Source organism: Thunnus albacares, chromosome 23 (genome assembly GCF_914725855.1).
Source record: "Thunnus albacares chromosome 23, fThuAlb1.1, whole genome shotgun sequence".
Lineage (NCBI taxonomy): Eukaryota > Metazoa > Chordata > Actinopteri > Scombriformes > Scombridae > Thunnus > Thunnus albacares.
Genome location: NC_058128.1, coordinates 6743219 through 6757591, shown reverse-complemented (window position 1 = coordinate 6757591; position 14373 = coordinate 6743219). Strand labels below are relative to the sequence as shown.

General features: G+C 42.7%; 1 protein-coding gene across 4 annotated transcripts in view; it reads left to right on the top strand.

Moving 5' to 3' along the window:
- Positions 1-571: 571 nt before the first annotated feature.
- The window catches only part of LOC122975648, a 56737-nt gene continuing 42935 nt past the window's right edge, over positions 572-14373 (top strand). For 3 of the 4 annotated variants that reach the window (XM_044344175.1, XM_044344177.1, XM_044344174.1), the window contains exons 1-4: positions 572-901; positions 4039-4104; positions 10825-11008; positions 13244-13795. In XM_044344175.1, the coding sequence (XP_044200110.1) occupies positions 734-901; positions 4039-4104; positions 10825-11008; positions 13244-13795 (970 nt within the window). In that variant the 5' untranslated portion in view covers positions 572-733. Of the gene's footprint in view, positions 902-4037; positions 4105-10824; positions 11009-13243; positions 13796-14373 lie in introns of those variants that run through there. The other variant, XM_044344178.1, reaches the window with a different exon arrangement.

Sequence of the window (14373 nt, the reverse complement as noted above, 5' to 3'; positions counted from 1 at the left end):
TTGATTGGAGATACAGATAGAGGGCTGTTCAGAACATGCACACACTCACGCACAGAGGCACATACACACCACAGAGCTCTGATTTGTGGAATTGATAGGGTCCATTGTTTCCACAGAGCTTGTCACTATATGCCCTGTAATGTAATTAAGGTCAAGAGATTTATGCCGCTGTATAGCAGCCCAGAACCTGATCCATGTTGTGTCTGGAGTCGGGTTGAAAAGCCCTCTCTCTGTCCAGCTGGTCCTGATTTCTGCTCTGGCCTCTGTCACTGTGTGAGGCTACAGTGCTGTTCACTGCTTAATTGAAAGCTTTGGTTTATTGTCGGTCTTGTTTTTGTGTTGCATGTGCAAAAAACACAGGGCTGATGTGCATTGTTAGCCTGAAAACTTGTAGCAAACTCAGAAGGGGAATATTGTTTTGTGCCCAGACTCTGTGCCTTTTGTTTGCCAAGGAAGTGATGTGCATGAGAGAGTTGCACCAGTTTAGCAAGATGGTAATTATTAACAGCCATAAGCTATTTAAATAGACTGCATTTTTTTAGCCTCCCACAGAGAGGCATATCAACAGGAAACTGTTGTGTTCGCTCAGTTCTCTAGTCTAGAGTGAAGGTATTATCAAAAACTTTCCTTGGGGAAGTGTCAGTGTTTTTTTGCTATTTTAGGACTTAAATGGTGAAATGTTCATCTTTTGACAGAGAAAATGAGTGAATTGAAAGACTAGGGCTTATTGGACATGTCTGTTGTCGAGAGAAGAACAGCTCCAGAGCCTCACTTGGAAAACAGACCTTCCAGAAATCAGGATTTTATGCGTCCTCGGAGGTTTCTGGCTCGGCCCAGGCATCCCCTCAGCATGAGCACCTGGCTGCCTGACGGCTCCCGCTCTGCACACCACACGCACAGGGTGAGTCCATCCATGCCCACCCAGCTCTTCCTAAATCCACAGCTGAGCGGCCTGCTGCCGCCACCGCCCACCACTCCAATATCCCAAATGAAAGACACGTCAAACGCTGCTGAATGAGCCCCATGTAGAGAACATGAGAGAGAAGATCCGTAAGACCCGGAGCATCTGTCCACCTCTCTGACACTAATGAATGTTAAGTAGGTTAGCTGCTGGTGTGCCACTGTCCCACTGGTCATTGTGACTGGTGGTTGCAGCGGGGCTGTGCTTTTGTCAGGGTGCGCCAACCCCCTCTGAGACATCTAAAATGGCTGGACCGCTTACTCCTGCGCACACAATCCCAGCGCCAATAGTCGCCATATTGATCCCCCTTGCTTGCAGATTAGAGCATAAAAGGAGCTCTGTTTTACCAGCAGGGGTCCCTACTGACTCCCAGAGCTCATTTCAGGGTCACAGAGTCCTTGCAGTCCCCTGACCCGGACCCCGACGTGAACACACACAAACACCGGTGCGGGGCAGGACAGAAACCTTTCCAGGGATGAACCCCATTAAACAGGATTGGTCGGATGCTCACATTCACGGCTCATTATAGCTGACCCCGGGCTTTCTCTCTCTCAATCTGGGTGCTCCCCTATTCTGTCTCTGGCTCTAACCTGGCCAAAACCATGCTGAGGTGGTCACCCTTGCCTTTTGTTTGCCATTGATAGCTCGGCCGTTTGCTTGATTGTCTTCTGAACTGGATCTCCTCATCTGTTGTGTTGCGCTGCATTGACGAGTTCCCGTGGCGTCGCTTTTTAAAGTTTTGTCCGTGCTTTGGCAACTGTGTAGCTCTTTTGTCTCAATGTTAGTTGGTTTAAATAATAATGTGTGTGTTGGTGTGTCCTTGGTGCTGACCTCTGCAGGATGCGGCTCTGATCTCTGGCTCTCTGTTCAGTGCCTGCTCCCTTAATTAAACGTTGATTAAATGCCTATTAATGTGCTCTGACTCACAGACAGGGTGTAATCAGGTGAAACGGAATTAATAAAACATCCAGCATAGTGCTCAGGAGAGAAGGAAGGGCTCCCCTGAGAAAGACAGACAGATGGCGGCAGGAATCACCAGAGAGAGGAAAAAGCAGAGTGGGAGAGGGGATAAAGCAAAGACCAGCCACCACTTTGGTGATTAGCTCTAAATTGGTAATTTGATCTGGCCAGTTCCACCTACTCAATATTGATAAGATTGCCCATATTTGACCATATTTCCCCCTGCTGGCTCACACTGGCAGCACAGCACTTCCTGTCCACTTGAGTCCTGTCAGCCCACGCCAAAATGCTTTCGACGAATTTGACAGGAAGTACCTTGAGGTGGAGTCTGTGTGGAAAAGGGGGAGATAGATGCTGTCAACACATGCACAGTGGAAATCCCATCTGCCAGGAATCTCCTTAATCTCATCATCTGAATTGAACAAGGAAAAGAGGAGCAGCAATCACTTTAGACAAACTCTCTATGGGATTATGTGTTGTATGTACAATGACGGGTCAAACGATGACATCAAAGGCAGAACGGGGCTATTGATGGATGCTTTATTTTTAAAGCTAACAGAGCGCTAGCTTAGTTTTTGGAGTGGTTTTACAAATGAATGCCATTTAGATGCCTTTTTTAATCTTTATTGTCATCAAATTGTCATCTGTATTATTAGCAAAGCTGCTGAGAGTGAAACTTAATTCGTGACCTTGGAAGTAGTAGTTTAAGTTCTATTTACTAGCTATACTGGAGCTTTTGATTATATCACACTATCTCCATCAGCCATCTTCAATTTGTCCAGTTGTCATGGACCTGTTAATGTTCAAATTTCCATTTTTCTGACCATCTGAAAAAGTACTTTGCACTTTTGATATTGTGTTTTTGGTTTTTCAAAGACATTCATTTGAATCTTGCCCTTTTCTTTGCCTTATTTTTTATTTCAGTTAATTTAATTTCTCCACTTTGTTGTCATAGGCGTCCCCAACCCCCAAACCACTTCATCCTCTACTGTCTGAAAATGTACTTGATTTCACATTCAGCGTATAATTAGTAACAGCAAGGTCATTGGGCCACAAGCACCCATGATTCACTGGGAAACTGGTTGTTGTTCATTATTTGGCCGCAATTAAGGCTTCTATTAAGGACGGAAGAGTTGCGAGGTATTTTTGGCATAATGTGCATAATCATATGTGGTGTGCTTTGTTGAATACAACAGGTACAGCCTAAATGAAGCCAATAGACAAAGGCGATGAGACGACCAGACCTGACGCTGCCCTCTAGCCTCTCATAGTGGCAGTGAATGGGTTTGAGAGTCTGGCACAAGTTGGCAGAGAGCTCCACACCAGTGCACTCCAAAGGAAAGGGAGACACACATCAAGCTCCATTGTTCTCCTACCCTCCGAGCCTTTCGTGCCCCCTGTCACCCACTCTGGTCTGAGGTTACAGCCCATGAATAGAGGGTGAGTCCTGGGAGGATTTGCTCTGTTGCACCCTGGAGTGGACTGACTACTGGAGCTGACTCGGTGCTTCTGGGAGCTGCCAGGAGCTGCAAAGAGAGATGGATGAGCTGCTGTGCTGACTGCTGGGCATTGGCTGGTGATGTGTCTCCAGTGATGGATGAGTTAACACAGCGCCCCCTGCTCCGTGGGTCAAACTGTTGCGCCCTGCTCATGAGACCACCATACTGTCCTGAAGAAGCTTCAAAGTGAAAGAGAGGAACAGACGTTTTGTAAACTGAGCAGATGGAGGAAAGTGGTTGCGTGGGAGAGCAGACTCCATCATTGAGTCCTTAGCTTCTGCTGTACTAGCTCAAAGCACTGGAGGTGTTTCACAGGAGCTCAATAATCAAGACAGAGGGGTTATTAATGCACTGGTGGGGGGTTAAATGTCTCTGGAGAGCCCTCTCACTGTGTGGCTTTACATTTGTTTTACCAGGCTTCAGTCATTGTTCTCAGCCTGGAGGCCCACAGAGCAGGAGATTGAGCTACTAAAAGCAGTTCATCTCTGAACTCCTTTGATTGATCGATCCCAATCTAGTTCTCATAGATCTGTTTTTAAAAAATGTAATATGTAAATGTGCTGTTTCTGTCGTCAATATGTCTGTGTTCTTATTTGGCTTTTTTTCTGTTTCTTGCAGAGACCCATTTATGTGTCTTTTGTCAGCAAGGCCATCTTATGGGATAAAGGACTCTGCCACGAGACTGTGAGTGCTCAAACACTATTTGAACTGAATGATTCTGCAACGTTTGAGAGCAGTCGTAGACATGCAACTAATGATTCTTTTCAAGTCTGTCAATTATTTTAACATTAATCAGTTAATTGATTGTGACATTTCAGAAAATAGTGAATAATGACCATCAAAAACATCCAAAGTGACGTCTTCAAATTGCTTGATTTGTCCAACAAACAAAACCAAAACCAAAAAAGACTGCAGCAAATCCTCACCTGAAACCAGAAACTGTTTGGCTTTTTTAGTCGCCCTAGTGGCATTGCTCTAGTGCTGGCGATGTCGGCCTGTCAGTCAGTCCACCACTTCAGTCCAGACTGAAACAGCTCAACAGCTACTGTGGATGTACTGGCACAACATTTTGTACAAACATTCATGGTTCCAAGGCGACAAATCCCAATGACCCCTGACCTTTCCTCTAGTGCCACCATGAGGTTGACATTTGTGGTTTTGAGAGAAATGTCTGGACAACTATTTGATAGATTGCATTGAAATTTGATACAGACATTCAGGTCCAGCTCTTAAATTCTTCATTTAGCACTATCATAAAGTTAAAACTTTAGTCCAATACTTTCCCATCAGCCTCAGCTGTACTTATTGGTAATTAATCAGCAAATTTCACATGCTAACTCTCTGGCAACAATAGTAAACATTATTCCTGCTAAACATCATCACAGAGTTGCTAGCGTGACTGTAGACGTTCAGTCTTGTTTAGTCATTAAAAAAAATAGTAAAAATTGCATCACAATTTCTAAGAGTCCAAGATGATGTCTTCAAACGTCTTGTTGTTTCTGATCAACATCCCAAAAACTCAGAATACAATGATTTAAAACAGAAACCAGCACCAAGTTTGTCATTTTTGCTTGATAAATGACAAAAATGATTCATCCATTATAGGATTTCTTCACTGGGACAAATTTTTAACGTTCAATTTCAATAAAGGCTTTTTAAAAAAAAATTATACAAAATCTGAATATGTTTGCCTTTCCCCTAATAAGCAAAAAGAAAGACACACACACACACGTACACACACTCTTCTTATTCTCTCCTCTAACACTCACAAGTCCCCACCTCTCCCCTTTGCTCAAAAGAGTCTGGGAGTGGATGTGCCACAATTAACAGTGGAGTTGCCATGGGGACAGCAGAGTGTGGGCTGGCTTCCTGTCTTGGCCTCTGGTTAAACAAACAAGTAAAGTCAGCAGACAAAGACGCTCGCTGGTCCTTACAGCCTCATTTACATCCTCAACTGCCTTCAGCACTTCTGCATTCAGCAAGTTCATCAGACCTGGCATCACCCTCCGTTTCTGCTCCGCCACTGCAAAATCTTATAAATCACGAGGGCATTGTGATGGTAAAACTGCTCCCGTCATACAGTGGCACAACTTTTACAACAAGGGTGTCCCTGTCTAAACAGACAGACAGCCGACAAGAGGCTGTTGACCCATCGGTCTGCTTTATATAGGCGTCAAAAGCTCCTGTACTGTCACCCGGGACACAAGCTGCAATGGGACAGTCCAGGTCAGAATGCACAGGTGCCCAAACAAGGCAACAGAGCTGCAGAGCTCCGCTTGAAACCTTAATATATGTGTTTTTGCACAAACCCCTGGTTTTATGGTTTCAGCGGTATGTTTAGTTGTTTACTTTAATTGTGATGGTGAGACGAGAAAAGCTTCTTTGCACTTGTTACCAAATCTGAAACCTCTTATACAGAAGACTTACAGTCGCTTTGACAAGTTTTGCTTCATTGTTAAGTTTCGTCATGTTCTTTTTATACTTTTATTTCTATTGTATGCTAGTTTGTATTTTAACTCCACTACATTTTAGAGGGATATTGTACTTTTTACTCTTTATCTACACATTACTTTACATTCATCAGACATATTTAAAAGACATCTCTGCTTGGAATAATAATTTGTGTCTGAGACCAGTCTTCCACAAACAGCTCGATTACATTAGAAATTACATCTACTCCTTCTCCGTTATTGAAAAATCCAGAAGCTATGAATATATGTAAATATTTTTCATTTCGTAAGTTGACCTGTTGGGCACAAGATGTCTCCTACAACATTGAAAAGTCAATTCTCAGTGTTTTGAGGCTACAAGTTACCACATCACACTTGTGTAAGTTACATAATATACTGGGATTGGTTTCAAAACTAGTTGCGAAGTCACAAAATCATGCTCGTATGTACACATCTTTAACTTTAAGAGGTCTTATAATATGTCTTCAAACTTGTAGTCTTCAGCCCCAACTGCTGCTCACTTAAATAACATCACTTTAGGCAATTTATCAGACGCAGCTCCCTCTGGAGCCACAAAAAGTTTTATGCAGCTATTTTCAGACACACAGTGCTGCTCCCCAACACCTGAAAACTGACTTTGATGTATAAAATCGTTGCAGTTCCCCTTTTAACTAAAGGGTCTGAGCACTTCTTCCTCCACTGCATGTCATTTGGAGTGGTGTCATCCTGTGCTTTGCTGTGGTGTGTTGCGTTGTTTCAGGATGTGGGGGGCTTCGGGAGGAGAGCTGACGGGCCCTCTGGGTCTGCGTGGGCCTGAAAAGCGGGGTCATTGTCTAACTATCGAAAGTAGAAAGTTGCTCTGAATGCTAAGCTGCATCTGAGCCTGGCTTCTGACACGAGCTGATAATCAGATTTACTCCCCTGAATCCGCCGGACTCCACAATGCGCCCCACTGTCGTCGTCCCCCGCTTTGCCTCTCGCCGGCCCCCTCGCCAGCATCCCGACCCTTCATCCACCCTCCCTCTACCCCTGCAGCAAAGCTAATTACACCCCGCAGAAACACAAATCTCCATGATTTAAAAAGTCACTCTTTTTCAGGGGTTTAACCTTGTTAGGGCCTAAGCCTGGCTTTCTTGTGCATCAGCTCTGTGAAGAATTCTCTGTTCCTGCAGACACTGGGACATAGACACACTTCTGTCTTTGCTCGTAGTCGTCCGCCTGTCAGAGGGTTCACTCGGAGGCAGTGTAATTAAGTGCGTGTGTGTGTGCGCATGTGTGTCTGTGTCAGCTTATGTATGCTTGCGTTTGTGTGTATATGTGTGTATCAGAGTGTGTTTAGGGGTGAGGGGGGGTGAAGGAGCACACGCAAGTCTGTCCTCTGCAGGCCATCTGGGACTCTGACTAACTAATAGACTTCCTACATTCATCTAGCAGCACTACTTGTACATCTCAATCAGGGAGCTGTTGACCACAAACAGGCCCATAATGACATTAGCCAGTTCTGGCTGTGTGAGGACAGCGTGTGGGTTGCCTGACGCCAGGAGGTCAGCCTGTTTCCTGGGGGCCTGCAGGGGCCTGAAGGAGCCCACACAAGTGTTATGGGTGTCCATAGAAGATACAGTATTACCTACTGTCCCTGCTGGAAATGCTTTCCTACAATAATTGACACATTGCAGTGATGTTAAACCCTTTTCCAGTAATTACTGGTGCAGCAGAGAGCTATTTTCATTTCAATAATTTAAATGATTCAACTTTTGACTTCAGTAAATTCAGTAAATATTAGATTAAAGATGCATTATCCAAAAAACACAATATCCAACTTCCTTCTCCTGATGCGTTTTTTAATATAATCCCTTCAGTTTAGATGAAAAACAGAGAAAAGTTTACTTTGTCAAGCATAAGGGCATTGGCTGGTGATCATTCCCTGATCATCCCAAGACCACACAAGTTAAATGATACTAAAATTATTGACAATAATATCACAATATTGAATGATACATCTGGTTTATTAGAACATACATTGGTCTTATTTCCATAGTCGTTTCTATCAGTTGTGATAACACTGAACAGCAAGCAAGAACCACAAGTGGTCAGACATGTGTGACAGCTTGTAAAGCAACAATTCAGCCAGTTTACCAACTTTATTTGGAGGTAAAACCGAACGTGAGCCAACCTTAAATGATGATAATACGCCCTTGTTGCAGAAGAAAAAGTTTGGTACAGCAGGTGAAAGTTGAACCATGCAGGGAGTTGGTTTTTAAACTGTGATGATGTGGCAGTTTGGGTAATAACTTTACTGTTTGTCTTTGCTTTTGTCTTCCGAATATGTTCGCCTAAGTTGGGGCTTTGTTCAAAAACTGCCTGATCATTTCACTGCACGTGTTTCTCACCGCATCAGGTTTTTTTGTTTTTTTACAGAACAATGTCACCAAAAGGTCGATCAGGAGCTGTTAAATAGCTTCTGATCATATCGCACGATCTCGTAGATGTTCTGACATCAATATGTACAACAGTATGACAAATGTGTGCTTACTGGAAATCAAACGAAGCAATGAAAGCAATGAAATATAATGCACTGTTGCACCAGACAAAACTCTTCACACATGGATGACAAAAGCTTCAATAACAATCTGTACAACGTACCACACCCTCGATCCTTAGACCCTTGATTCAGGTAAGGAAAAACTTACCCAAAACAATCTTTAACGGTAATAAAGGAAGGAAGAAACATCAGATTGGATTCCAGATTGGACAGACATGCAATAGATTACGTATTTTTTGAGTAATATTGTCTGAAAACAGCTCTCTCTTGCACAGAAAATCTGCAAGGTGGCCGTGTTGTGATAAAAAACAGTTGTGTGTGTGTAAAGGCCACACAGCATCATCCTGTACTGTATGTACGATTGCGTGTATGGATGCATTAAAAGGGCTTTTTGCGTGGGTTGTAATGACACACACGTACGTTAGCATACGTGCCCGGGCGTGCCGCGCAGAAGTTCACTGGTTTGATGACACCGGCCGAGTCTAGCCTCACAAAGCCCTCGTCAGTCCTTTGACGAGCCTGAGTGACAGGTAATGAGGAGGCCGTAGGGGGAGGAAGAGGAGCGTGGAGGAGAAAGACCCCATCACCGGCTCTTGTTCTGCCGTTTCTACCTCACTTCTCCCTCTTTACATCACAAGAATGCAAATCTTTAAAGCCTCTAGATCTAAGAAAAGGGAATCAGTGGAGATGGTGCGGGGGATTTAAAAGCTGATCCTCCCTGTGTGAGTCACAGACAGTGACCCCACCTTCCTCCCCCCCCCCCCCCCCCCCCTCCTCTTTCTCCCTCTGTCTGAAGGTCTTCTGGTTCATCATTGTATTCACACACAGATGTAGCATGTGCATTTTCTGTTTGTTTTTATTGTGTGTTAAAAGGGTGAGGAGCTGAACTTTGTTTCGGAGCCTCCGATGCCGCTTAAATCCAAGACAAATAAAAGCACTGCATCTGTGTGTGTGTGTGTGGATCACAGGGCCATTTATTACAATTGTTTGCTCTCTAAAGGCCACAGAGGAACTGAATGAGTCACTGGCACCGCCGCTGTACGCTGGGCTGGTTTTCACTGGTTGGCGTGCTGCAGGCAGCCGTCCCTCCACATTTTCAATATTGACCGTCCCTGCCTGCTTTTATCTCCCGTGTCCGTGACAGTGTACTCTAAAGAGTTTTATCACCCTTGAGATAATTTTCTCCCCGCTTTCTTTTAAAGCAGGAGGTTGAGAAGAGAAGAGTAGAGCAGGAGAGAAAGCTGGATGTACTTTTTGTGCTGGAGGGAGAAAGCTGTGATCTGTTTTGCGGACACAAGGGGGCAGCGGTGGTACCATGCATCATTTGAATTCTCCTCCTTATACAGTACAGAAGGTTCTCTGCTGCAGGCTTTCATTTTCTGGTGGTCTGGAGCACAGCTGTTTGTCAGTGTGACTTTCACTCTGTAAACTAATTGGCATTTAGGACAAATATTCTTTGGATTGGCAGGAATGTTGATCACTATAAAAGGTTAAATGGGAGGATAAAACCAAGCAATAAAATCACCTCTTGCTTTGATTAAAAAAACCCACTTTTTTGTATTGTTTTTCATCATATTAAAAATACAATCAAATTAATTTTATATATTTTTTCATTTACATATTAATAATTCATCATGATTATTTTTTTATTTTCACTTAGTTTTATTTTTTCACTTCTTACTCTTATTTATTTATTTGTTTGCTTGTTTATGATGTTTAAGAGTATTTGAATATTAAATAGATGAGCACTCCAATTTTATTTTGCACAATATTTATTTTTTAATTATAATAATTTCTTGCCAGGTTAAATGAATTCTGTTAGGATTTCTGAATTTTTTTAACCTTTATTACATTAAAATTATTTGTTTAAAATACATTAAAATGTTTTTTTTTTTTTTTACATTTTTACTAATTTTTTAGTTTGTTAAAAATATGAAATAGCACTCAAACTTTATTTTTCACAATATTTAATTCGTTTTTAAAAATTATTATTCCAGTATGCCCAATTTTTTTGATTTTTTGTTTATTTTTACATATTATTTGTGTTATTATTGTAATTCATTTTAATTAAAATATTGCATGTATTACTTTTTTAAAATCTTTTCAATTAGGTTTGAATTATTTAGAGTTTTATTTATTTATTTATTTGTTGTCTTTTACATTTTTACTTTTTTTTTTACTTTTATTTAGACTTATAATAGCAACATTTTTATTTAAGCTTTTACTAATTTATTTATTGATTTTTTCTTCTTAATCCTTAATTGGCTTATTTCTTTTATGTGATCAGTTTTTATTTACTTAGTATTATTTAAAAAGGTAGACGCATTTGATGTGAAAATACTAAAAATAGTTCATTTCTCCAACATTATCTTGCACATTAATGAGCGTATTTCTATTTCTCCTCTCTTACAGACACATGTCAGTCCAAATCACCGCCCATTATTGTGTCCACGGTTCTTGTCTCACATGAAAGCCCGTCCTGAAGACCTCAGACCTCCTTGTTTCCTGAGCTCCAAGTCCAGACCACAGCCTCCATCTCAGGGGAGGACGCAGAATACAAACGCCCTCACTGCCTTAAAGACCCAAACGCTCGAGGGTGAGGCTTATCAACAAAACACCTGGTGCTTTCACACCATCTCAGACCTCAGCCTCGACGTCAGGAGGGGGGCGCTGACTCCTTTGACTCCTCTCATTAAGAATTTTTTCCTCGCCTTTTCTTCCTCTCCTGGAGCAGTGGAGGTAGAGGCCACCAAGCTCGTCGTTAGCTCTTAATCTCCCTCTGTGGTTGTGTTTGGTTAAGTGCAAATCTTGCCCATCCTCTCTGGCGAGGAAGTGCCCACAGCGCCGCCCTCCTGGTGGTCTTCTGGTGGGAGTGAAAGGCCCGAGCCTGTGAGACCTGCCGCTCCTTTCAGAGTATGGCCTCTGATGTGAAGGCATTCCTCCCAGCACTCACCTCAGCTCCACAGCAGGGCACTGCTTTCAGCACGCTGGCCTCTGTGTATGTGTGTGTGTGTGTATGAGTGTGTGTGTGTACAGCAGAGGAGGGGGGCATTTCTCAGCACTGGGGTCTAATACTAATTATTCTGCCATATGGTGGTCGCCTTCCTCACAATCGTTCTTAACCCTGCTCCCTGAAGAAACGTGCTGCGCCCAACGCCGTGGCTTTGCGCTCTAACACATGTCATTAATATGCACATTAGCACACACACACACACACACACACATATGCACGCATTCACGTACACTTCTGTGTGTGTGTAACAGATGGGAATGGCAGGGCATTGTAAGAGGAGCAGTGCAGAAATGTGCTCTCCAATGCGTTCTCTTTATCCCCCTGTGCTGACTCCTCTTGGCGGCAGACCCCCAGGAAACAAGAGCAGATTGTCTGACACCCTCTACACCCCCCCCCCCCCCCTCACCCCCCATCACACACACACACACACATACTCAGTGGTCAACAAAAAAAAAAAAAAGAGGAGCAGAGAGAAAAGAAGGGGTGTGCAAAGGGGAAGAATGGAGAAGGCGAAAGGGAAATGGGCGGCGCTGGATGGAGTTGATGTTTGTGGAAGAGAATCTTAGAGGGATGAAAGGAAATGTTCAGAAGAAGAAAGAGGAGTTTGAGCAGGAGAGATAAGTTTGGATGGATAAAATAGTGCTACAGGTGCTTGAGAAATGGGTTTGGGTTTGTACTGTGTATGGGTAGTTTTACAGTAGTGCTGAAAACAATTAATCAAGTATCTAAATAAGTCATTTATTAAGCAGAAATACCAAATAATTCACTAGTTCCAGCTTGTTAAATGCAATTTTGGCTGCTTTAGTCCATTTTTTATCTTCGTAAATTGAATATCTTTGGGTTTGAATTGTTGGTTGGACAAAACAAGCGGCTTAATTTGTCTCTTTAGGCTCTATTCTTCACTACTTTATGGAAAATAATGAAAATGATAGTTGCAGCTCTTTCTAAGTGAATATTAAAAATCCAGTAACCAGCGTTACCAGACTTGACTGACACCAAGTAGCCCAGTTGGAGCCTCAGATCTGCCTAATCACCATAAAAGTTGCTCAGATGTAGGATGGGATTTTATGTCCATCTGACATCCAAAATATGCAAATCTATATATTGTATGTTCTGTGGCCTTATACAAGTCCAAAGATGTGCCTCTCTTGTCTTCTAGTAGGCAATCAAATCTTTTAAATCATACAAGGTTAAAAGTCTTTACTTAAATGAACAGATGTAAGCTTTTAAAAGGTTTTTATCACAGAGCTGAACAAAGTAGTCTTACTTTTTGTTAGAGGACACCATTCAAATGGTAAAAAAAAATAGCCCAAACTATCACAACCCTCCCAAAATATTTTTAATTCCTCAAATCAAATCAACAGGGGAGAAAACTGGTTAATATGGCAGCGCTGCCAATGACATTCCTCAAGCACTTGTTGCCAAAATCTGTTTTTAGGGAAACCTGTAACTGACATGACAGTCCGCCAACTCCAGCTTGTAAAGAAGATTGTGTGCATACATGCTCCCCTGCCCTCCGGTATTGTGAATATTGAGTTGGGAAACAGGCAGCTGCTCCAGTGGGGTGATTTCTCGCAGCCTTTGTTAGCAGGCCGACCCACCCAGCAGGGAAACAAGTGTTTGCTCCAGGGCTGAGGAAACTGGGAATGAAAATGCCACGAGCAGACGTTGGCAGTTTTAAAAGACAACCTGCACCATGTTGACCATTCAGAAACAGAAATGTGCCTTTTATTAAACTCTGGCTCTTGCACCAACTTATCTAAACCCATATTTAAAGCCTTAAAGTAAGAAAACGTTGTGTTTTTGTCTTTATCGAAGGATTCTTCCATCTCAACCCTGACAGAAGAAGAAGTGGTGTGCAGAATGAGGGATTGATGATAGGAAGGCGTTCTGCCGTTGTTGTTCCTTGTCTCCCACTCCCTTCTACTCCGCCATCTTCAACCATCAATCCAACACCTCCCCACCAACACACCCTTCAGTCCGACTCTGGAAAACAACAAAGCAAGCAAAAGCAACAAACAAACACTGTCCCAGCATCTCCCTCCTGCTCCCCTTTTCCTCCAGAGGAAAAAGATGAACTTCAGGAGAGGGAAAAAGTGCCACAACCTGCCCTGGTGTCCACCACAGAGGCTGCCGAGCCAGACTGGAAGCCGCATCTCGAGCCTGCTCGGTCAGAGCGCTCAGAGACGCCGACCTCCACGGTCTCACACGGGTCTCTCTCAGACTTCAGTCGTCCACCTTCCAGTCTGTTCAGCCGGAGCACGAACCTCGCCAGCGGCAGGAGCAGTGTCCTGTCCGGCGGCAGGAGCAGTGTCCTGTCCGGCGGCAGGAGCAGTGTCCTGTCCAGCGGCAGGAGCAGTGTCCTGTCTGGTAAAACTTACTGTGACAATGGAGTTAGCATTAGCTGTAGCATCTCCTGTCAATACTTAAGGGATGCAACTAATGATTGTTTTCATTACCGATCAATCCACCACTTATTTTTTTAACTAATTGATTTGTTTAATCTACAAAATAACAAAAAAGTGCATCATTTTTTGTGATGTCTCAAACAAACAAAGGGTATCCAAAACCTAAAGATAATTACTTTACCTTGAAGAAGAAAAAAAGCAGAAAAAAGCAGTTAATCATCATATTTGAGAAGCAAGAACCACAGAATATTTAGTTTTCTTGGTTAATTTTTGATCAAATGACGCAATAATTTAATCAACTACTTGTTTTACTGGAATTCTTCGGTAAATAAGATGAATGGATGGGTGACTGACAGATAGAAAATTCCCCAAATCATGAGCAACAACACGTAATAGTTCTTAATCAAACATCATTGTAGTAAAATGAATATACAGGAAGTGTCTTTGATTTTTCATCTGGCAGTATGTAAATGTTTAGTTGTTTCAATACAGTACTTTTCCGCTATCTAAACAGTTATTAAGATACATTCTCTATAAGTT